At 45.4% G+C, this 23,443-nt stretch overlaps 1 protein-coding gene across 8 annotated transcripts in view; it reads right to left on the bottom strand.

Moving 5' to 3' along the window:
• Nucleotides 1-23,443, bottom strand: part of Ralgps1 (Ral GEF with PH domain and SH3 binding motif 1) — a 230,102-nt gene that overhangs the window by 125,672 nt on the left and 80,987 nt on the right. For all 8 annotated transcript variants that reach the window (XM_085681335.2, XM_085681340.2, XM_085681341.2 and 5 more), the window contains 2 exons: nt 14,760-14,849; nt 12,330-12,422 (listed from right to left, as the gene is read on the bottom strand). In XM_085681335.2, coding sequence (XP_085537461.1) covers nt 12,330-12,422; nt 14,760-14,849 — 183 coding nt within the window. The remainder of the gene's footprint in view (nt 1-12,329; nt 12,423-14,759; nt 14,850-23,443) is intronic.

Raw genomic sequence — 23,443 nt, 5'->3', positions numbered from 1 at the left:
CCTTGGCCAAGCTTGGTCTTGAGATTCCAATGGTCCTTGTAAGGACCTTGACCAATAAATCTGCCATGTCCATCAGACTGAAGTAGGCCAGTGTCCAACAGCCCCTGTGCAGCAGAGACAAGTGGAACAATGGCTGTCCGCACCAGACAAACAGGGAAGGCAGTGCAGCTCCTAGGACCTCGGCCCGCAAATCCCACTCTCTGGTGGTGCCTGGTGTCTGAGGGAGCCCCAGGCTGCTTGAGGACAGCTCTGGCAGATCCTTCCTTCCTTAGTCTTTAGAGACAATAATGATTCGGCCATGAGAGAGCCCACTGATTTTAGGCAGTGACAGCAGGTATACATCATAGGAGAGGTAGAGGCCATTGTCATTCCCATCCGCTTCTCCAGCACTGAAGCAGATGGGAATGAGAGACAAGCTTTTATGTTCCCATGAAAACAACCAAGACACACAAGGGCAGGAAAAGGACACAGATGCTAGGAGCAGCTCTGCTTAACCTGCTTGCTTCAGGCTATTCATCACAGTAACAGTGGGCAGGAAACGATGCTGTCCTCCACTGCTGATGTGCAGAAAAAGCACTGATGCATACAATTCTTCTGGCCTGTGAACCAGAGGCATAAAGAGCCGGGAGTGCTGCCTGTATCTCAGGTTCACCATTATTAGGAGTAGGTGACTTGTCCATATATCTTTGGGACCCAGTGTTCTATGGAGAGGCTGAGCAGACATATTTTATAGCAGCGCAGCAAGTGGGTGAATAGAAATTGAGAACTCAAAGAATGAAAAGTGAACTATCAGCAAGAGAAGTATCATCAAGAAGAGCTATATACTGGGGCTGGAGAGAGATGGCTCCATGGCTCAGAACACTGGCTGCTATTGCAGAGGACACAAGTTTGATTCCTAGCACCTATATGGCCACTTACAACCATCTGTAACTCCAGTCATAAGGGATTCCAATGCCCTCTTCTGGCCTCCCTGGCCACCAGACATGAAAGTGGTGCACACACGTGCAGATAAAGCTCCCATACACGTAAATTACATAATATTTTCAATGCTGAAAAAAAGGCATGTAGAGAGGTAGCATTTGATTCTCCTTGTTTTGTTTTTGAGACAGCGTCTCACTATATAGCCCTGGCAGTCTAAGAACTCACTCTATGAAACAGGCTGGCCTCAAACTCACAGAGATCCACCTACCTCTGCCCCCAAGTGCTGGGATTAAAGGGATGTGCCACGAGTCCAGTGAGAGGTGGTATTTGAATTGGATGATTGAGAAATCTGTCAGATGAATAATAATACACACCCAGAGCAGAAAACCACACACCTTGTGAACTTGTGTGTCCTAGAGTGGAGTTAAGTGAAACCTTCTTCCTAGTTATAAAAAGGTTTTTGTTTTTGTTTTTTTGGACAGGGTTTTTCTATGTAGCCCTGCCTGTCCTTGAATTCACAACGTCGACCAGGTTGTCCTCACATTTACAGAGATCAACCTGTCTCTGCCTCCCAAGTACTGGGTTTAAAGGGATGTACACACCTCGATTTTTTTTTAACTGATGCAATCTAGAACCCCACTGATTTCTTCAAATCATCTACATTCATCCAGATGTCAAACAAACCCTGATGCCTTCACTCAAACTGAGGCTGAGTCATGCTGGCTCCAAGAGCCCACACCGCTAGTTCTTTGGTCCTAACTGGGTCACTGCCTGTATTCCCTGCCATATTCAGCCTACCTACCAGCCTAACCAATACCAGTATGAGCAGTATGTCAGACTGTTGGGTGCTCATCATACAGTCAGCCTGTCATCCTCCCTGGATGCACACACACACACTCAGAAAGGCTGGATCTTTCTAACTTCCTTCAATGACTCCATTCCATGTCAACAAAGGAAATCAGGTCATGATCAGATTGTTCAAGAATAATTTATAAGTTGTTTTAAGATGAAGAAGTTCAATAGATTCTACTATGACGCATTCGACAACTACCTGAGAATTTCCTTTACTAAAATAAAGGAATGGATCATATAAAAGAGGACATAGGACACAAGAGTCAGTGGGTCCTACTCAATAACAGTAAAAGGGATTCTAGGATTCCCAAAGAGCTGCAGGTCTTAAGAATAACTGGTCCACAGGAACCAGCTCAGCAGAAGACCTGCCTGGTAGCACATCTGTGGCACAAGGGATATATATGTAATAAAAATAAACAACTTTAAGATTACATATGAACCTAGGGACTAGATGGCTAATTCGGTAAGGGAACTTTTATACTTACTTGTGTGTGAGGGGCAAGCATATGACACAGAATACATGTGTTTCTGGGATTGAACTCAAGTTATCAACTCAGTTGAGTGTCTTTACCTGCTGAGCCAACTCACTGTGCTGGAACCTGTTTCTTTTTCCTTTCTTTTGCACCCCACAGAAGATTAGTGTCTTTATTAAAGCATTCAAGCTCTTCCTTCAACGGAGGAAGAATTTTCTTTTCTTTTTTTAAATTTATTTATTTATTAAAAATTTCCACCTCCTCCCCACCTCCCTTTTCCCTCTCCCTTCCCCCTTCCCCTCCAGTTCTAAGAGCAGTCAGGGTTCTCTGCCCCGTGGGAAGTCCAAGGTCCTCCCCCCTCCATCCAGGTCTAGGAAGGTGAGCATCCAAACAAACCAGGCTCCCACAAAGCCAGTCCATGCAGTAGAATCAAAACCCAGTGCCATTGTCCTTGGCTTCTCAGTCAGCCTTCATTGCCAGCCACATTCAGAGAGTCCGGTTTGATCACATGCTCTATCAGTCCCAGTCCAGCTGGCCTTGGTGAGCTCCCATTAGATCAGTCCCACCGTCTCAGTGGGTGGACGCACCCCTCACGGTTCTGACTTCCTTGCTCATCCATTGTTGGTGGAAATGCAAACTTGTGCAGCCACTTTGGAAATCAGTGTGGCGGTTTCTCAGGAAACTGGGAGTCAACTTACCACAGGACCCAGCAATTCCACTCTTGGGAATATACCCAAGAGATGCCCAATCATACAACAAAAGCATTTGCTCAACTACGTTCATAGCAGCACTATTTGTAATAGCCAGAACCTGGAAACAACCTAGGTGCCCCTCAATAGAAGAATGGATAAAGAAGGTGTGGAACATATACACTTTAGAGATTTACTCAGAGGTAAAACAACAATGACATCTTGAATTTTGCATGCAAATGGATGGAAATAGAAAACGTTTTACTGAGTGCTGGAACTTTTTTTAAAAAAAAGAATTGGAATGACCAGATAAATTACTCAAGAAAGCACAGAGTACTCCTGGTTTACCTCCTGACTGTACAGTACTGCCTGCTCACACAATGTTAGTCCTTAAGACCCTGATTACTCATTTAACAAAACTGGCTGAGCTTTTGTGATGGGTTCGGGAGGAAGGTGGAGGCTGGATCTAGAAAACTAAATATGCATATACACTACCTGAAGTGGGTGGAGCAAGGAACTGTAGCAAACACGCAGGGGTGGAACTGTGGCCACAACTCCAAAAAGAAACCACCAACCTGAAGGGTTGCCTCTAGGGAGGGAGGGAGTGGAAAGGGCAGTGAGTGGAGAAGCAGGAAGTATTAGGGTTTCAATAAGTCTTTCAGTACTTGGTGATTTTTAAAATTAATGTGCATGTATTATGCTGATAAAAATTCTTTTCAGATTTAGGTTTTAAAAATAGGGTTTGCTTATTCAGAAAACAGCAGCACTTACTTACACATGTTTTCAACTTTTATTACAGGTAGAAGCAGTAACTATAACCCTTGCATGAACTAAGGGTCCTTTAGATCTCAGCATTTATAAGAAGCCTTAGGAAAAAGCCATTAGAACTACATGTAAAGATATCCAGCCGTTGCTTACCGAGAGTCAGGCATATACTGCAGCCATTTGTGCTCAGTGAACAAGGTAAGGAAAGGAGATTAAGAAAAAACTCACAGCCTTGGACAGCAAGAGGACTCAGGAGCTCAGTACGGAATCAGTAAAGAATAAAACGGGGACATTTAAAAGTATTTTTTCATCTCTTTGGCTATATAATATCACTGTCAAGCGAAAAAGCCACAAAGTTACAGCTCTAATGCCAAATACCTGCTGCAGGGAGGAGGCTGCTACACTGAAACACAGCCAAGTGGAGGAAGGTTGGGCATCATCCACACTCGCCATTATTCCAACTTATTGTGAGGGTGCTTTTGCTTTTGTTTGTTTTTAATTTTTGTTTTTCGAGACAGGGTTCCTCTATGTAACAGCTCTGGCTGTCCTGGAATTCACTCTGTAGACCAGGCTGGCCTTGAACTCACAGAGATCCACCTGCCTCTGCCTCCCAGTGCTGGGAGAAAGGTGTGTATCAGCACTGCCCACCTATGTGAGGCTGCTTTTGTGTTTTTCTTGGCAAATGAATCTTAGGAGGGGAGAGTGGTGCTGGCTGAGCTTGTTCTCCTCCCTCATTCCCTCCCCAGGGCCCCCAGTCCCCTCCCCACAGAAGGAGTGCAGTTGAAATGCAATTACACAAGAGTAGAGAGAAAGACAACAGTGATGATGGGAAAACCAGGTTTATTAGAAACTTCCAAGCATTCAATAATCCTCAGATGACAATGGTAATAAAAGTCAAGGCTATGGATTTCTGATAAGACACATGAGAACACAGTAGGCTGAACCCATTATTTGGAGAGAATTATACTGAAAGGAAAATTCATGCTGCTAAAATCGCTTATAATTAAACAAAGAATTTCAGTATAAATGAGATGAGCAATTGATGAAGAGGCTAGGAAAGCAGGGAGGTGGGAACAGCTTAATAGGCAAAGTTAGAAATCGGTGTGTTAAAAACAAAAGAAAGCTAACCATCACACTTAAGGCAGAGATTAAACCCTAGAGCTATTTTATAAAAAGTCAACACAACAGAAGCCTCTACAGCAAAGGCAGGAAGCAGGGTTATATATCGTCAACACTGAGACAGATCCAAACCCTTTCACAACGTGATGCTCAAACTACAAGGTAAAATGAACACTTGCACTACTCACTTCCACACTGCCCAGCAGCCCCCCACAGACAACAGACTCAGAGGCGCACAGTCAGAGCCAGGAGAAATGTCCTGGACATAAACTGCTTTCCTCACAACCCAAGGGCCACATGTGCAGCACCTGTTTCAGACTCCATGAGAGCTCCTCCCACTTTGGCAAAGCAGCTCAAATCTGGAGGCTAACTCCACAGAGGAAAAAAGAAAAGTCCCTCCAATTTCAACTTATGAGGACATTATTAGTATTGTGTTTCTTTGCCTTGAGGGAAAAAATAATATTTTCTCATATGTGAGCTTATTATCAATAAAGAGCCTGTTGCTCCAGACATGTTAACATTGACTCCATTGCTGGGGGGTGGGGGTGCACACCTTTAATCCCAGCACTCAGGAGGCAGAGGCAGATGGCTCTCCGTGAATTCGAGGCCAGCCTGATCTAGAGAGCTAGTTCCAAGACAGCCAAGGCTACACAGAGAAACCCTCTCTCGACAAACAAGAAAACAAAACAAAACAAAACAAACAAACAAACAAAGGCTTCAAATTCAACTTCAATTCCAGTGTCTGCCACTGTCTGGAGGAGGAAGAATGCTTGGTGCCTATGGATGCATGAGCTCAGTGTGGAATCAGCAAGGAACTAAACTGGGATAATTTTTAAAAAGTACTTTTTCTTTAACCTCTAGCTATTTAGTATCTACTTCTGAAAAACAAAAAGGTTGCCAAGTCCCACACCAGTGCCGCACACCAGCCGCAATGGACAGCATGCATGGGAAGCTGGACTTTAAAATGCAGTACTATTTGTGCTGTTTGCCTTGGCCTGAGGCTATTGAAAATGAGTACAGATAGAAATTAACTTATAAAATGGCTATATAAATAAATTTCTGTCCACAGAAAGTAAGTTTTGTCTCATGGATACCACTGACAATCATACTGGAAATCCTGATGAATCTGACATCCACGCTGAAATGCCTGGAGCACGTCTGACGAGGCTGTGGATGTGCGCGCGGTCCACTGGCTTCAGTGACGCAGTTCTATGTCTTACTGGTTTCTCTTTAATTCAGAGTAAAAGCAAATCTTTGGCAAGTACTCAATATATATTTCTAAGAATCAGGATTTTATCTTGAAAAATAATCCTTTAACAGTCACATATACACAGTTACAGATATGTTTACATACACACCATACTTATCATGGGATAATTTTCATCATGTATTTAATTTATTGCTTATTTTATTCTACTCACGGCAATTTCACAAGGGAGTCCCCATAAGACTCACAAAAAGGTCTCCCTCCTGACACTCACTCCTAAGGACGCCCCTGGGCTGCAGAGCTGGTCTGAGAGTAAGCACTCTACATGTTCAGCAGGGCTGAGCACTGAGAAGACCCGCAGATGCATGGAAGGTGCACAACACTTCAAGAGGCTCAGAAGGGAGCGAGCAAAGTCATTGTGAGGAAGGGGTCTTCAGCACAGAGAGGTCTGGAGAGGTTCCAGAAGCCAAAGAAGGCAGAAGTGGCCTGGAGGCAGGAACACTGAGGAATATTTGAGGAGACAGCATTTTGGTTTAAATACAGCAGGTATTGCTTTGGATAAGAATAGAAATGTAGGGGAGGGAGGGAAACTTGCGTTTTGGCAAAGTTTGCTATTAATTAACTTGGCCAGGGTCACAGCCATTCCAGGTCACATGGCCACCATTTTGATGGCTTATTCTACTTTCTCGGCTACTTCAGCTCAACCTACAAACAGGGAACCAATCATAGACTAAGAAACATGAACAGCAAATACTAATGAAAGGGAAGAATGAGCCCACTGTGGCAATATTAACAGAAAACTTGTCTGGCCAGCTCCTGCATTTCTAGTATACATGACTTGGGTTCTGAATGGTTGGGCTACTGGGGAACGGATGATGAGCTAGAAAAGGCTGATTTAAGTCTGGAGGTTTGAAGGAGGAGTGAAAACATTTGGTGTTTGGTGCCATCGTCACAAAACCTCTGTTAGCTCTTGGTGTCCATGAGCTACACCCCAGGTGCATCACTTGTGAGCACATACTGACGACGCTCTAATTCAAGCAGAGAATCTTCCCTTTAGGGTGTGTTAGCGTGGCTATAGTTTATACAACACTGTGTTCACACAGTATAGCAGGAGACAGGAAAGGAAGGCCTTATTCCATATTAGCTCAGTTACTACTTGTCCAAAGGTCCAAAACACAGTTTGTGAAGAGAGTGTCCTGGCACTCTGTCTCTTTCCTAGAGTCACCATCTGATTTCAGACATTCTGAGTATATGAGATCGAAGAAACACAAGAGCTGAGGGCTGGATGGAGCAGGCACTGCAGTGGGTATGTGGATCAGGAGAGAGGTCTGGGCTTGGATGACATGGGGACAATTGAAGCTCCCCAAGCTGGTATATTCATCAAGGAAAGAAACAGTAAGGTGAGCACTGAGGTCAGAATCTTGTAGAACCTCCACAGCCACGGTCACCAAATAAGTCAGCTGTCAGAGAGTGGAAGGGGGGTTTAGCCTGGGGAGAAAGGTCTTTTGGATATGGAGGATGGGCAGTGCCCAATGCTGCAGCACTGTCCGGCAGATAAGGGTGAAATGTGAGCTTCCTCAGAGCCAATGTAGAACTTCTAAGAGCAGTTCCAGGAAGACTCCTGCACAGTGTCAGGAGCTGTGACCAGCCGTCCTTGGCCTTCCACCTCATCTGCTTTACCCGGCTCAACTTCTATATATAGCAAGGCTCAAAGCCATCGGAAATTGGTAGCCAGGCTCCCCCCAGCCTCCTCGACCATGTTACAGGAGAGTTGTCAATACAAACGAGTGTCAGAGCCAAAGCATGGGAATGAATGCCACACATCTGCTGACTTCAGATGTCTGCCAAGTGGCTTTAGAGGTCTAGATGAGGAACTGTCCTCTATAGTGCAACTCTCAATGACCCTGTCTCACTGGACATGAGTGAGAATGCTGATCCCGTATGGCGCCCTCCAGGTCACACCCTATGCATCAGACTCCGCCCAGCAGTGGTGATCTCCTCCATGTCAAGGACATCTGCGGTCACTCTGCTGCGGCAAGAGAGTAAAACTCTGGACCCATTTAGTAGGAAAGAGAGAAGCTTTCTGGGCATGTGCACAGGGCAAGCAGAACGTGCATGTGGCACATGGAATGTAATAGGTGACTCCCCGACACTTAAATCCCAAATCCCATGACCCAAATCTCTCAGGAATAAACCAGTCTTGTCCCAGGATCATTCTGATTATAAAGGAGATCTTGGCAGCTACCCAGCTGTTCAGACTTAAACCTGGGGTTGCCTCTTCTCCCTAAACAATCTAGTCACAGTACTTCAAGGGGTTCTCTCCAGAACATACCGTGTATCACTCTGTTCTCTGATTCCTGCCACACTCAATACCACTTAGTTCCTGGTCTCTGCCCTCACCCACTAACGGGGCCCTGGTTTCTAGTCTTGGTCTCCCCCCCCCTTTTTTTAAAGATCCATTTATTTTTATTTTATGTGCATTGGTATTTTGTGGTGTTTTGCCTGCATGTACATCTGTGAAGGTGCCAGATCCCCTGAAATTGGAGTTGCAGACCATTGTGAGCTGTCATGTAGGTTCTGGGAATTGAACCTGGATCCTCTGGAAGAACAGTCAGTTCTTAACGGCTGAGCCATCTCTCCAACACCACTTGGTCTCCAAGTCTCCTAATTTGTTTTCTACACATTAGTAGTGGTGATTAAAGAACACAAAAAAGCAAGACTAAGTAAAAAGATTGTGTACATTTTCTTTCTGTGCACTTAGAATGGTATTTGGCCTCTATCCTAGGATGAGCCCAGTCACACTAACCTGCAGGTCCCTTAATGACACTGAGTTCTCCCTGTATGCCTGGGCACCAGCTATCCCCAACCCTTCTCTGTAGCTGCTCCTGCTTCCGTCATTCAAGCCTTGACATAAAGGGCCTCCCGTGGGGCACTCCCTTGAGTGTCTTCTCCATCCACACCTGCTGTAGTCTGATTTTACTCCTGTCTCACTGCTCCTTGCTCATTATTCATGCATTCAACCAACATCTCTTGATAGCTCTGTGCCAATTTCCAAGAACAGTGCATATCTTTCCCAGAAGATATGAAAGTCATGAACGCAAGGCCTGAACCTTGAAACCTGGCATGGAAAAGACATTCGATGGGCATCTCATATGCAGAATAAATGAGAGCTACAAGCTGATTTCCTGTGTGCTTGGGAAAACAGAGTTGGCTGGGACAGCTTCTTGGAATACTGAGGTGGCAATATTCCAAAGTGGCCCCACCTCCAGAATAAATCACTCATTGCTTTTGTATTTTCCATGACTCGGTTTATAGATCCAGCCACCATTTATTTAGATCCTATTGTGTGCAGGATTATGCTCAGCCTCAGTCAGTTCTTTCTGTGGGCAGGCTCACAGGCTATCCTGGCCTAGTTATGACCTGACTGGCCAGTATTAAAGGTCACCCACATAGTTTAGCCAAGCAGCAGGCTTTCTCTCATGCCTGGACACTGCCACCTTCCATTTAGGCTTTCAAGATATCCAGGGTTTCAATGCACTCCCAAGGACAACACTTAAAAGCAAAACATGCTCAGTGACCCAGCCATGTGCAGTGGGCCAGCCATATTTCTCAAGCACATTTTGTAAGCAATGTATAGTCCCACCTGCACTGGCCTGGTGTCATTACACCTTCCACCATCACAAGTGTCCACGCAGTGGGCCACCAGACTATAGGGTTCAGCAGGACCAGGCTGTGTCCCATTGGTATTGACCCTGAGATCTTTGGCCACCCCACTTCAGTTTCTTCTTTTGCAAAACCAAGGACCATGAAAGCACCCGATATATGGGCTGTTGGAACCCCTTGCTCTCCCTATCCTGTGGTCCCAGCTCAAGCAATACAAGAAGGAAAAAGCAACATTTCTATGCCAATTCATAACCAAACACCAACAGCAAAGGAGAATGCTGTTAAGAACAAGATAGTTCAGACAAGTATGTGCTGGGTAGCACCAGAGATAGAAGAATGCAGGAGGATGCAGGCAGGGTGGCAGAGCACATGGATGCTCTAGCACATGCTATAACAGAGGATCATCTTTTCCACAGGGTCTGGGGACAACAGCTGAGAGGGTAAGAGGAAGGACTTGGGCCTCACTGTTCACCAACGCTCTGTACCAAGGCTGCCCTTGGATCAACAAAGCAGCTGAGTGGCAGGGAGAATATCTAAAGCAAGGCCAGGTAGTAGCTTTTCCAAGAATGAACCAACCACCCCCTGCCCCAACGACCTGGGAATCTTGAGGCTATAGACCTGGGAATCCTGAGGCTATAATCCATACAGTGTTCACAGCCTTTTCTCCCTGACATTTCTATTTTCTAGAATGTTAGGTCTTGCTACATTCTACCTTGGCAAATAGTCTTCTGTAGCTAGGGAAGCGGCCCGACTGCCAGCCCTTAGACACAGTGGGATAATATCTTAGAAAGAGATGACTGCAGCCCCAAGTCTCCTGATCATTGGTAGAATGGAACCACAGTTCTTTGCATTCTGTCAGCACACACCCAAAGATGGCAGAGACAGCAGTCCTAGGTAATTGCTTGGTCCAGGATCCCCAAGTATGGGGACTCATTTTCGTTACAGCATAGATTCAAAACTGCAGTGCACGGTCCCGTCCAGTGAGCTGTGCTTGACAAACCACACCGCCCTCATGCTGCTCTGACCTGGCACTGTCCACAGCCCCAGCAGCAGACAGCACCCTCTGGGATACACTGAAGATTCCCTGAGAGTTCTGCTTGTCCCTGAGTAGGTCAGCTTTCTGTGGAGAACCTGGAAATAGCCCCAGCTCCTCCTATCATTTTATTCACTCAGCCCTCCCCAAGAAGCTCCACCCCCTACCCCCCACCCCAAGTCATAACATTGCTCATAGTAATCATTGCACACAAGAAGATTAGAAGCTCAGTCCTCTGGGTGCCTGCAGGGCTCCCAGTAGCCCAAGAAACAATAACAGCATCTCAACAATGGAAAAGTCATTTTAAAAAGTATCTCCAAAAAACCTTCTAAAAAAAGCCTCACTGCTCAAATGGCCTTAGAACCACAGGGCTGGTAGCAACTGCATAAAACAGCAGCTTCCAAATTTTCTTTGACCCCAAAACCAGGGCTCCTCTGCAATTCACCCAGAAGCCCCATATACAAACAGGCTGCTCTGGTGGAGGCTGGGTCATCTGTTTGGCACCTTTACTCCTCTCCTGCAGCTCCAGATGGTCCTTAAGACAACATAAGGACCTAACGGGTTCTGCAAAGCACTGACAGAAACCCACTACTCCAAGTCAACTGTATAGAGCATGGGTGGGAAAGGAGGCCCAGATTCTGAATGGTATATGAACGAAAACCTAGTTCCCAGACTCCAGGCTAACATTTCTCACACCACTCTGCTACAACCACGTATCTTGCAACTGGAAGAAGCAAGGCCCATTTTAGATTGCCTACAACATAAATCTTACACATCTTAAAGGACCCTGAGCCAGCCAAGTAGGAAACAGAGTCCAGACCCAGACTAGGAGAAAGAAGGTTGGAAATGAGTCGAAGAAACATGTGTAGCAATTCCATACAGTTCTGTCAGTTCTTGGGACATAAACCGGTCTTGAAAGGCCTGGGCTGTGCCCCTATGAGAGATCTGGAGCAGGCAGGCCAGGAGGTAAATACTAATGAGCTGTGGAAATAGCAGTTACTTCTCCCATGTCAGGCACTGTGCCAGCTAAGGAGGATAAAGAGGTCTGAGATATTTTTAAAGTATTTTTACAGCAGAAAAACTTTCCTACAGACTCAATTATATAACTATCAGACTCCACCTCTGAGCTGAAATTATCCAAGGCCTTAGGATGAAAAAGAAAAGAAAAAGGAAAGAAATAATTTTTTCCTACATGAGGGTCACAGGTTTCTCCAGAGAACTCTGAGCTATATGGCCGGTGACCCAGGGCAGCTGCACGCCATCAATCCCCAGACCTTCTCAAGGGCAATTTGGAGCCTGCCAGAGACAAAAAAAAAAAAAAAAAGCCAAGCCAAGGGCAGAAGTCACATGCTGAGGCGGGCCAGCATAGATGATTTCGACAGGTCCAGGAAGATCTGTTGAGGGCTTCCAAACCCAGCCACTTGAGCACCCTCCTCATGCCCTGGAAGCCAGATGAGGCTGTGGTCTCTGGGGCTGTGGAGATACCCAGAGACTATCTCCTCAGTTCACAGTGACTATCTTTAGCAGAGCACATACCCAGTGAGAGAAAGTTTAGGGCTTAAGCATGCAGACGTTCAGCAAGGACAGGCTGAGGGAGGTTAACTTACAGCCCAGGTTTTCGTCAGTCTGAAGATGGGAGCACTCTGTAACGCTGACACCACAGACATGAGAGAATGAAGGTTGTTGAGTTCTAGAAGTTTCTGGGAAACACAAAGATATGGAATACATTATTTTGCTGCCATAGACAACAGAACAAAAACATGTTTGAGTGTTGCCAAATGTTGTCATATTTATGAGACTCAGTTACACTTAAAACATCTCACCAGAAAATATAGTTCTAGGAAATTCATAGGAAACATATGCTCTTTCCTCCCATTTTTTTCAGAAGGTTAAGTCCCTATCTGAAAAATTTGCCAATTTTCATAATCTGACTTGTTTGTCTGTTGGATGGAAGCAAGGCTTAAGACTGAATAATTCCTTTGTTTTTATAGTTGACCCTGAACAGGCGGGATTCTGTGAGAAGACCCCAGTGTGCTGACAGCATCAGCAGCTTACACAGTGGTTACCTTAACCCTGGATGGGAAAGAGGCCAGGGGAGACGTTATCAATCTGTGCAATGGTTCTCAGCTGGGAAGGCAAGGCTCAGGATTCCCAGACCCCAAATGAGTGAGGACATATGGTGTCACTTCTGTCTCAGACAAGTTCTTAGAGGGCCACAGAAAGAAACTCAGCAGAGTTGCGGCAGAAGACTATAGTCTCTATTCTTGTTTTTAGCTGAGGTGAGCAGGGAAGCCTGACCTAGCAAGAAGACGCCATGGACAAAATCCCAGCTTCTTTCTCTTGTGCCCCTTTGGCAAGTTACCCAGGCCTTCTGCATTTCAATGTCCTAGAGTTAAACTGAGGGTGGTGACTATGGCACCTGTGCCACCTGAGACGAACATGCCAACTGCCCAGCTGGGCAGGTCCCTGTCTTCTCTATCTGGAAGGTTCATTTCCACTCTGTCACTCACTGTCTTGAGCACCTTCAGCCTCAGGTGGCCCTTCCTCTACCATGCCTTTCCTAACCATGCTCTCAAATGCCCATGTTCTCACGTGTGCCCTGTGAGAGCACGGATGAAGTGTTTGTTACCTACCACCCCACACCTGGACCCTGCACAAAGCCTAGCACAGTAGCAAGAAAAATCAATTGATAAAAGCCTTTGGCCTGGCCCCTACCACTCTGCTCCTACTTGGAAGCAGGGCCTTAACCACATAAACTTAGTGCTTCACTTCAGACACCTTGTAACACTCCCTGATTATTTCCTGTGTGTAAGAACAGATGCTCCCAGGGAGATTTCAGTTGTGTATCTGAATTGCTGTGCTTGTCACAGACTTTCCTCCCAGTGGCAAGGGCATTATCTAACCAGTCCCTTTCTCTTCTACAGACTGGAAAACCAACACTCAGGGAGGGAGGGGGGCCTATCCAAGACACACATAGTGTACAGCCAACATGCCCTTCCTCAGTAAGGGAGGGGGCAGAGATTAAGGAGGGGTCATTTGGGCTCCTTGGGTGGGGACTGTGCTCATTTTTAAACAGAAGCCCTATGAGGACTGCAACACGCCCAGCATCCTTTTCAAGTAGCATGAAAAACTGTACCAATCCCAAGTGTTCCCAGAGACTCCATGGGATGGTGAGCTCTGACCCTGACAGAGTTAAAGACAGCTTAACCTTCTGGGGACAGGAGGCACAGCAGCTTCCCTGAGGGTGTGTGGGCTGTGAGTCCGGCTCCGCTGGTTAGCTGAAGCCCTCAGCATGGACACTCCATCTCTCGTCACCACCCCTTCCCACTGTGCAAATGGAACGACAGCTTTGAACAATGGCTTCGATTCCACTGGCACAGCAGCTGTCACACGACCTGGTACCCAAGGCCTGTGTCCAGGACAGTTTTGCTCTAGGGTCATGTGCACTGGAAGAAAGCCATGAACTAGGTAGAACAATGCTACCAAGGCAAGCCTGGCAGGCCCAGGTAGGGGGAACAGGTACTGCCACTGAGCATGACAGTGGTCCAGGAAAGGCCCAAGACAGCACAGCCTGACAGTCAGAGATGAGAAGAGAGGGGGGAAAAGGTGGACCCTGATCAGCAGCATGGACAGAGCCTATCCGAGGGGCTCAACTGGTTCACGCCTTCACTCAGAATGGGTGTGAGGGACCCTGTTGATACAACTGTACAGGACATGACTAGGTCAAAAGCACTGGGGTTAACTACAATCTATGAGCCAATCAGCGTGGGCGAAACCCAAAGGAGAATGGATGAATTCCAGGAAACCACTGGATCACATGCAGAGACTGGAAGTCCAAGTAAAAGGAATAACTGGCCATAGAATTATAAGATCGGAAGGGGAGCGTATTTTTCACACAGAAATGGCTGTCTGGAGAGGTCAGGCCATAGCTTTCCACCCGTGATGGGGACCCTCGTCTCCTTGTCTGGAAGGCCCAAGACAAAGCATCTGCCAAAGTTCTGAAGAAACACATTTTGAGAAATAAACAAACAGCTTACCTTGGCTATTTTCACAAAATGGCTCAGGATTTCTGCCCTTATTTTTAAAGTCTGTGCTGTTAGAATTTCTCGTACAACCCAAAAGCTGACCTGTAGAGTCAAATACATACACACAGACACACATACAGAGAATTAGTTAGATGCCAGGCTGTCCATATCACCCTTTGCCCAGCATCACTGCAGGGTTTCCATGAGGCCAGGCAGCTTTAAGAGCACAGCCTAGGGTCACACGAGGGGGGCAGTTGCCCCATGTCTGCCCTGCCTCCTCCAGCACACACAGTGTGGATCATAGAAAGAGACATGGTCCTTACCATGCAGCACAGTGCTGGACCCCACTACACATGCCAGTGCTTCTGTAGGTGCCTCAAGGGGGATCGAGATGTGGGGAGAAGATGGGTAACAGAATGAATGGACCAATGGAAATGTGAGCAGAAGTTCAGACAAGGAGAAGTGTCTACTGCTGACGCCTTCCATAAGTCCACACTCCAGGCAAGCCCAACACAAGGAGGATTTGCTGATATTTGCACGGTTGCAACAAACTTTACTTTCTAAAAGAGGCTTGCCAATAATAAAAGATACAGAGTCCCACTAGGCCTGAGGGTCATGAATCTTCTGGAGGGGCATGGGTCAGCCATGAAGGTAGCTTTGATGTAGAACTTTATGCAAACATGGCCTCCTGAGCCCTGAGTCTGTTGGTGGCAATAAGAAAGTTTTCTGTCAGCATGAGGCTCACTCATAGCACCAGAGAAAAAACAGAAAGCAGCCAGCCAAGGAATGCTAGGAGGAGCTCAGTGCTTCTCATTTACGCTTCATTAGCATCAGGACAGTGATGTTCCAGTGTGCAGAACAGCGTGGCGGAGACGGTGCACAGACAACACAGCCCCATGTACAGTGAGACAGGGTGAGATGCAGAAACCACTCTCTTGATAAGGGAAGAAACGGTGAAGGGCAACCCGATGTTAAAAAAGTAAGATTGCTGTACAAGAGCACACCTTCTCCTGACTAAAACACTGCTGTGCTACAGATAGAGAGCAAGAGATGCTGAGAACAAGCAATTGGCCATTTTGTTAAGCAGGAGCATCACGGAAATACTGTCTCGGCATAATTAGTCATGGCTGCCTGCAGATCATGTCTGGGTTTCTGTAGAATCATTTTTTCCAGAGGAAAAAATGGAAGTTCAGACTCAAATGTTTACCAGTTGCTTCTGGAAGACAGTTATTCTGGGCACCAAACAGGAGCTTGCAAAGCTTGTATTTAAGATGTGCACTTTCTATGCCACATAATCTCAAGTGTGATCTCCTTATGTGTAACTTAACAGATTCTTGTGTACGAAACCTCACACATTCTCCTGGTCTGGTTCTGGAAGAAGCAGATAAGGGACCTGCACACCCAGTATGCAGAGGCTCTGAGGCAACAGTCAGTTCAACAGAGTTGCATGAAGCCCTACTGTGCGCAGGACCAGGCACTATAAGTCCTCTTATCAGGACTGCTGGAAGAAACCAGAAGAGGCAGAGCCCTCCAATCTGGACTGGAGGGTAGCTGTAGTGATCGCTTTAGTTCAGAGCATGGGAACTGTAGTTTGGGGCCCTGACAGAGGGGAGGCAGTTGCCTTGGTAAGGCAGACTGAGGTGTACGCCATGACTCAGAACAGCTAAGTGGCTGGTGGAGCTGGAGAAGGGCCGTGTGGTGCAGCAGTAAGGACAGACAACCAGATATGGACTACCAGACTTCAGTGCTCGGGTAGGAAAAGATGGATCTAGGACATCACCCAGTGCTGGGAGCCTGACTTCTGAGTGGAGTGACAAAGGAAATCGCCGCCAAGCACGGGCACCCACTAGAACTCAGGCAGCGGCGGTCTGTGAGGTGTGAGTCTGGATAGGGCTGCAGTGATGAAGATGTAGATGGGGCACATAAGAAAACATGAAGGTGATTTTGTATTAACTACAGTTACAAAATAAGAAACTAATAAAAATTCTAAGTAAAAGTTGGAGCTAACATTGTTATTTAAAATAATGACCCTTTCTCTGCTGGGAGTGGGGTCAGGAAACTGTGCCTATGAGAGAATAATGTATTTCTGGAAATGCACTTGTCTGAATTCTCTTTAGAGTCTATACAACTGTTAGTGTGTTTTAAGAGAGAGAAATGTATCTATTTTGGGGTGCAGAAATATATATTTTAAAAATACCTTTTTGAGTGAGAATCACATATTCTCTAGACACAATCTACACCATAATATATGTAAATCAATATATATGTGGTTACAGTATAACATGAATAAAGAAAGGCTACATACATATATAGAATGAGGGCACAAGTAAGAGACAGGAGTTACAAAAGGGGACGGAATGCTAATTGTTTTTCTAGTTCTAATTCTGTGGTGGATTTTCTGGTCTTGGTGATAAATAACTATACAATTGATGCTGAAAATACAAAGTTAACGTGAAGTTCCACAGGTTTCATATAAATGTCTTATTCTGGCTATGGAGAAGTTCATCCAGTTGTATAGCTATTGGATCTGGCTAATTTTGTTGCATGATGTTTTTATTTATTTGCAAGTGATTTTATAATAAAGCTTATAAGAAACAAACAAAGGAAGACATGCAAGGGTACAAGTGCATGGTCTTTTAATCTCTAACTATAAAATTTATCAGATGAAGAAAGCAAAAATAAGCACAAAAGAGGTCATATGCAAGCTCAGATCCACAGACCAACAAGGGAAAACTGTGACTGGTGCCCTAGTCTTTTTTCCCCCACACCTAGCACCCATAGTTGGCTTTAATTAAAACTGGTAAATTTTAAGCATATATCACAAGCAGCTTTAGAAATGATAAATATTTATCTATGATTTTCTCAGCATCCAAGAATTTTGTCAACATCATGTTTACACTAACCTGACTGTGGGGTCACTACTAGAGCTTTGCCATAATAAACAAGACCACAGTGAACACCTTCAGACATGTTTCTATAGAGTTTTAGTAAGGCCCTAGGACAAGCTCTTGGAAGGTGGATTGAACAAAAGTGTATTAGAAAAGTATATATAAAGAACCTGGCCACCAAGGATCTGCTGCTAAGTTTAAATGGACCTGTGTTCTCAAACAGGGCTCAGCCCATCACAATCACTGCTCTCCGCTTGCACAGTGCACCAGACGGCAGCTTGCGGTTGTGTTCTGTCCTTCCCTCATGCCCATCCAGGTAGCTGTTTTCTCTATATTTTACTTGGCATTTTCTTTGTTCTATCTTTTTTTTCTTCCTGCTTCCACTTCCTCAGATCTGGGATAAGAGGTGTGCACCACTATACCTGGTTTAAACGGTGCCAGGACTGAACTCCGGGCTTTCTTCACACTAGATAAACACTCAGCTGAGCTGCACCCCTAGCCATGTGTACTACTGCCTACTTGGGTCCTTTACTCATCTCTCCACTGTGACTTATGTCCTCTTCCTGTTACTGTTTGAGAAACAAGAGCAGAGAGAAGAGGCACATTTATACACTGATCTGGGGAGTAGAAATAAGAATATTTCGAAGAACAACTTGAATGTGCAATCTACATGTTTAAGGTGTATTCTCTTTTAAAAGATTTACCCTATAAAATACAGAAGCATTCTGTGAGCATTTATTTATTTTACTTTTCGGTGTTTCAAGACAGTTGGAGTATGTCAGATGGGGCGGGGAACGTGGAACTCACTCTGTAGACCACAACTCAAAGAGATCTGCCTGCTTCTCCCTCCCAAGTGCTGAGATCAAAGACGTGTGCCACCACAGGCCAAGTTTGTGAACACTTATAAAGATGATACAATTCAAAGCCCAACAAGGTACCAGCCAATACCTTTGGCCTTTGATCCCTCTGTCCATCACACTCTGGAAAGAAACTGCTGTTTGCCCACTCTTCCAGGAGTTACGCTTTCCCACTCTTTCTGATTAGAGCTATGCTCACCAACTCTCCCTAAATGGAGCTATGCTCACCCACTCTCCTGAATGGAGCTATGCTCCACCTTCCTGAGGACAAGCAACTGCATGCATTGAGAGCCTACTGTATGGAACACACATCTATTCTCATCACTTATGTATCTGATCATTATTTATAGCAGAATGGTCTTGTGGATTCTTAAAGAAACTTTGGTTTGTAGTCCCATGTTGTGTTATTTATTTTGTGGCTCCAACTGTTCCCACTTTACCCATTTATCCCTAGCATTTAGTTGGCCCTACCCCATCTGGCACACCCCAACTGTGTTTTGGTTTGCTGGTCTGTATGTTTCCTCACTTTCTGGTACTATAGATGTTACAGGTCCATCAGGCGCACATTTTGTTTCCAGTTCTAAAATTAGTCTTTTTTTTCCATGGAATCCTGGTTCCATTCATTAGATGATGCTATTAGAAAAACCAAGATTAGTTCTGAGATGAGTTTGCTGGTAATGGACTACTGATGCTTCTCAACCTCCTCAATTAAAGAGCAAGGAATAGAAAGAGTATGTATGTATGCTCCTGCACATGCACACATGTGTATACAAACGTGTGTGCATGAGAACATGTGAGTGTATTTTTATGTGTGCATGCAGGCCTGAATGTGTATGTGTGTGCATAAGCATGTGTGAGTGCATGTGCATAGCACATGGGCTTTTGAGTGTGCCTGTGCACGTGCATACCTGTACGCATGCATGTGTGTATGTTTGAGTATATCTGTAGACCAGGCTGGCCTCAAACTCAAGAGATTCACTTGCTTCTGTCTCCAGAGTGCTGCGATTAAAGGTGTGCGTCACCACTGCTGCACTGTAAGCATCTTTAAAATTCACATGAATTTATACTGTTATCCCTGACTCTGCACCATTAGCACATGGATTCTAGTTTTCCCCTTGCTTGTTTGTAACTTCCCACTCCAGCAGAGAGAAACATGTTCCCAGGCTCTGCCATCCACACCTCAGTCATCCAGTGCCAGCACACATCCTTCAGCACTATTTCACAGCTGTCAGCCAGCTTGAAGAACACTCATTGACAGGACACAGTGCTCCTGTGTGCTTCCATCTTCAGAATTATGCCCCACATAACTCCAGAGCTCACTCAGAGCAGCAACTTTTACCTATGCCTCCGAAAAGAAGTAATTCACAACTCTGTAAGCATTGCAGAGCTATGTACTCACTATTCTTTTGTTTTGCATCTGTTCAAGGGGCATTTCATCTTCAAGTTGAAGTTTCTAGTTTGTGTGTGTTGAGGTCTTGGTGCTATAATGTTCCATGATTTTCACTAAGATGCTGTCATGTATCTACCATTACCCTATACAGAACTGTCTTACCCTCTTAAACATACAAATCTGGGCTAAAGATGTGGTTCACTGGTAAAACAAGGAAAAAGCTTGAGTTCAATTACGGCACCAAAAAAATCTGTCAACAGAAACTCCCTGTGCTCCACCCACTCAGGCCTCTCTCCTTCTCAATCCCCTGACAACTGATGACTTCATCTCTGTAATTTTACCTTTTCCAGAATGTTATGGAAAGAAAAGAAAGAGAAGATAGTCTTCTACACTGGCTTTCACCTTGAAATAGACACTGAAAAGGCCCGTGTCTATGTGACTTCATAGCTCCTTCCACTTTTATGTAAATACTGTCCAGTGTGTTTGCCCATGCCCTGCTGAAGACATCTCAGCTCATTCATTTCAGACAACTATTAACAAGCTGCCATGAACACTGCTGTTCTAGTGTGTGTGTGTGTGTGTGTGTGTGTGTGTGTAGGTTTTGAGCCTCTAGGTCAGTACATGAGGGTAACCGCTGAACCACATTTGTGCATCCTGCATCCCCAATACTGAATGAGTTGTACTGCCCCAGATCCTCAGCGGCTCTGCTGTGGTTCAGATACATTGGGAGCTGTGGCTGTTCCATGCCCCTGGTGATGAACACTGAGCATCTATTCAAGGAGATGCATCTGGACTGCTGAGGGGTCTTCAGAGCAGACTGTTCCAGACAAGTGCTTTACACTGTCTCTACCTATCTTTATTCTCTTAAGTGTGCCTTTTCAACAATGGAAGTATCTTAGTCTTAATAAATTCCAAACTCACTAATTTTTTTTTCTTTCACAGGTTGTTTTTTGGTCTCTAACAGCTCACCATCAAATCCAAGGGCATAGAGATTCCCAGCCTATGACTTCTACTAAAAGTTTACATCTGAGTATCTGACCCATTTTGAGTTAATTTTTATGAAAGGCTGAAAGTCTGAATCTAAATTCACTTGCACACATGAGCATGCACACAAACACGCAGAAAGCGCATACTCAGCACACATTCCATCCCACTGGCCTAGGTGTCCCTGCTCTTCTGTCAGCAGTGACCCTGTAGTGTGTCCTCCTTTCCAGAATTGCACTGGGTATTGCAGGCCTCTGGTCAGTCTACACAACCTTTGGGATGCGCCTGCTGGACCTCACGCACAGCGCTGAACCTAAATGCCAAGTGGAGAACTTGACGTCATAATGACAACGCATCTTTTCATCCATGAAGACGAAGCCTCTCCCTGTTCCTAACATCTACTCTGATTACTCAATTCGGGGCTTTATAGGTTTCTACATATAAATCATGGTTTGTAAAAATAAACACCTAAATCTTGTTTGGATTCTGGCATTATTACAAACAGTGTTCTCAACCTTCAGATCCCAATTCTTCATTGCTAGTACAACTAGAGCAGTCCCTTCTGTGCAGTGAACGGCCTTGTGTCCCTTGCTTGTGCACTAGTGCCATGAGTTTGTAAAAACGGCTTCTTTTTTTTTTCTAAGACAGTCATGTCAACTATGAATAAAGTTACCTCGATTTCTTTCTCTCTCAGCCGAATGTCTTTTACTGCTCCTGCCTTATCACATGAGCCCGGATGTCTGTGCGGTCTTCACAGGACCAGCGTGAGAGCACATCGTCTAAAGCCAGTGTCTTATCATCAGGATCATCCAGTCTTACGGTTGCTGTGGAATTCTCTCGAAAGTCAAAGAAGTACCCCTTTCTAATTTGATTATTTTTAAGTCATATATAAATGTTGGATTTTATATGGTTTTTTTTCCTTATTCTGCCTGTTACTAGAATACTTACCCTAAATTTTTGAAATGTTGAAAAAACCATTTGGTCATGAAACTAAATAAGTTTTTATACATAGAGACATTACTTAATACATACAAACTATCATTGCTGTAACATGTTTGGGCTGTATAGCTAGCACTCGGTTGGCGGGAGTGTACTAGGACATCCCCTGGGAATGAAGTCCTGCAGATGAGCAGAAAAGAATGACTGTGAAGACAAAGAACTCCAAGTAGTCATCCACAAATAAAAACAAACAAGACAAAAAACAAATGAGGGAGAAAAGGGAAAGTCCAGGTTTAAGAATAGTGGGCTGGGTGAGACAGCTCAGTGGTAACAATGTTAGCAGTGTAGGCAAGAGGACCTGAGTTCAAGTCCCCATAAAAACGTCACCCTCATAAAAAGCTGGGAGTAGCTGTGAGGAGCTGAGACAGGAGGATTGCTGGGACTTACTGACCAGCATAGTTGTTAAGTTTCAGATCAGTGAAAGATCTGGTCTCAAGGGGGTGGGAGAGAGGAATGAAGAAAAATATTTCACCTACAGAATGGCATCTGAGGTCAGCCTCTGGCCTCTACATGTACACAGATGGATCACTGTCTTCCTCTTGTCGCCAAATCTCACCTTTCTCCTTAGGCAACTATAGTATCTCTGCAAATGAACATGACCTCACATCCCTGGACATCACTCTGACTGCAGCAACTGTCACCTCCAGCCCCTTCTGCCACCTCCTTCCCCACTTTCTAGGGCTGTCCAACAGGAAAAAAAAATCCTATGTTCTCACCATGGACCCCAAACCTCAAGTCTTCTAGTCCGTATTCTTCCCTTTTCTCACTCAGTCCCCAGAGCCTGGAGCCCGTTTTCCTTTTAGGCAGACTGTTGTCGTAATTTGTCACTCACTCCTGCCCCTTCTTTACTTAAAGCCCCCTTGCCCCTGCCCCAATCCTTCCAGCCTGTGTGCATGGACGGACTGCCCACATGTCCCGCCATGCTCACACCTGCAGGCTCCCAGGTAAGCACAGACAGTTTACGTTCTCTCACCCGGGCCACTGTCAGTGCTTAGGACTTTCTCACAGGCTTACATAGTCAGCAAGCTTTCCACCCCATTTCCCCCTTTGCCTCCATTTTCCCAGAGAAAGATAAGCCACAGGCCTTGCACTGTACCTATAGGCTGCCTGCAGCTGTGTCTCCCTTGTGACAGCATCTTGCACCAAAAGATGTCCCAGGAACTCCCCCTTCCCACCTCCTCCAGGGCTTTGACACATATTCCCTGCCTCTCCTTACCTCTGGCTTTCCCTAGCTTCCTGCACCCCTCCATTCAGGCACGAGCATCCTCAAGGATCAACCACCTTCCTGGACTTGCCACTCCCTCCTCCTTCCTCCCTCCATCTTCAGAGATGCTGTGACAGCATCACCTACACCTGCTCTCTCCATAGATGCTGTGTCTTGCTGCATGCCTGTGGCTAAGAACTATGAACCTGTTATCAGCTCTGTTCTGGCAGCCTGAGCATTACCTCACTCTTGAAGAGTACTTCCAGACTCTGACCTTCTGGAATGTTCTTCCTGCTCTTAGATTCCTTCACCCAGTCTCGTGCGCGAACCTCATCCTCTGCCCACATAAACATCAGTAGTCCTCAGTTCTTGGT

This window comes from Myodes glareolus, chromosome 21 (genome assembly GCF_982192425.1).
Source record: "Myodes glareolus chromosome 21, mMyoGla1.1, whole genome shotgun sequence".
NCBI classification, from domain to species: domain Eukaryota; kingdom Metazoa; phylum Chordata; class Mammalia; order Rodentia; family Cricetidae; genus Myodes; species Myodes glareolus.
This window is presented reverse-complemented; position numbering and strand designations above follow the sequence as displayed.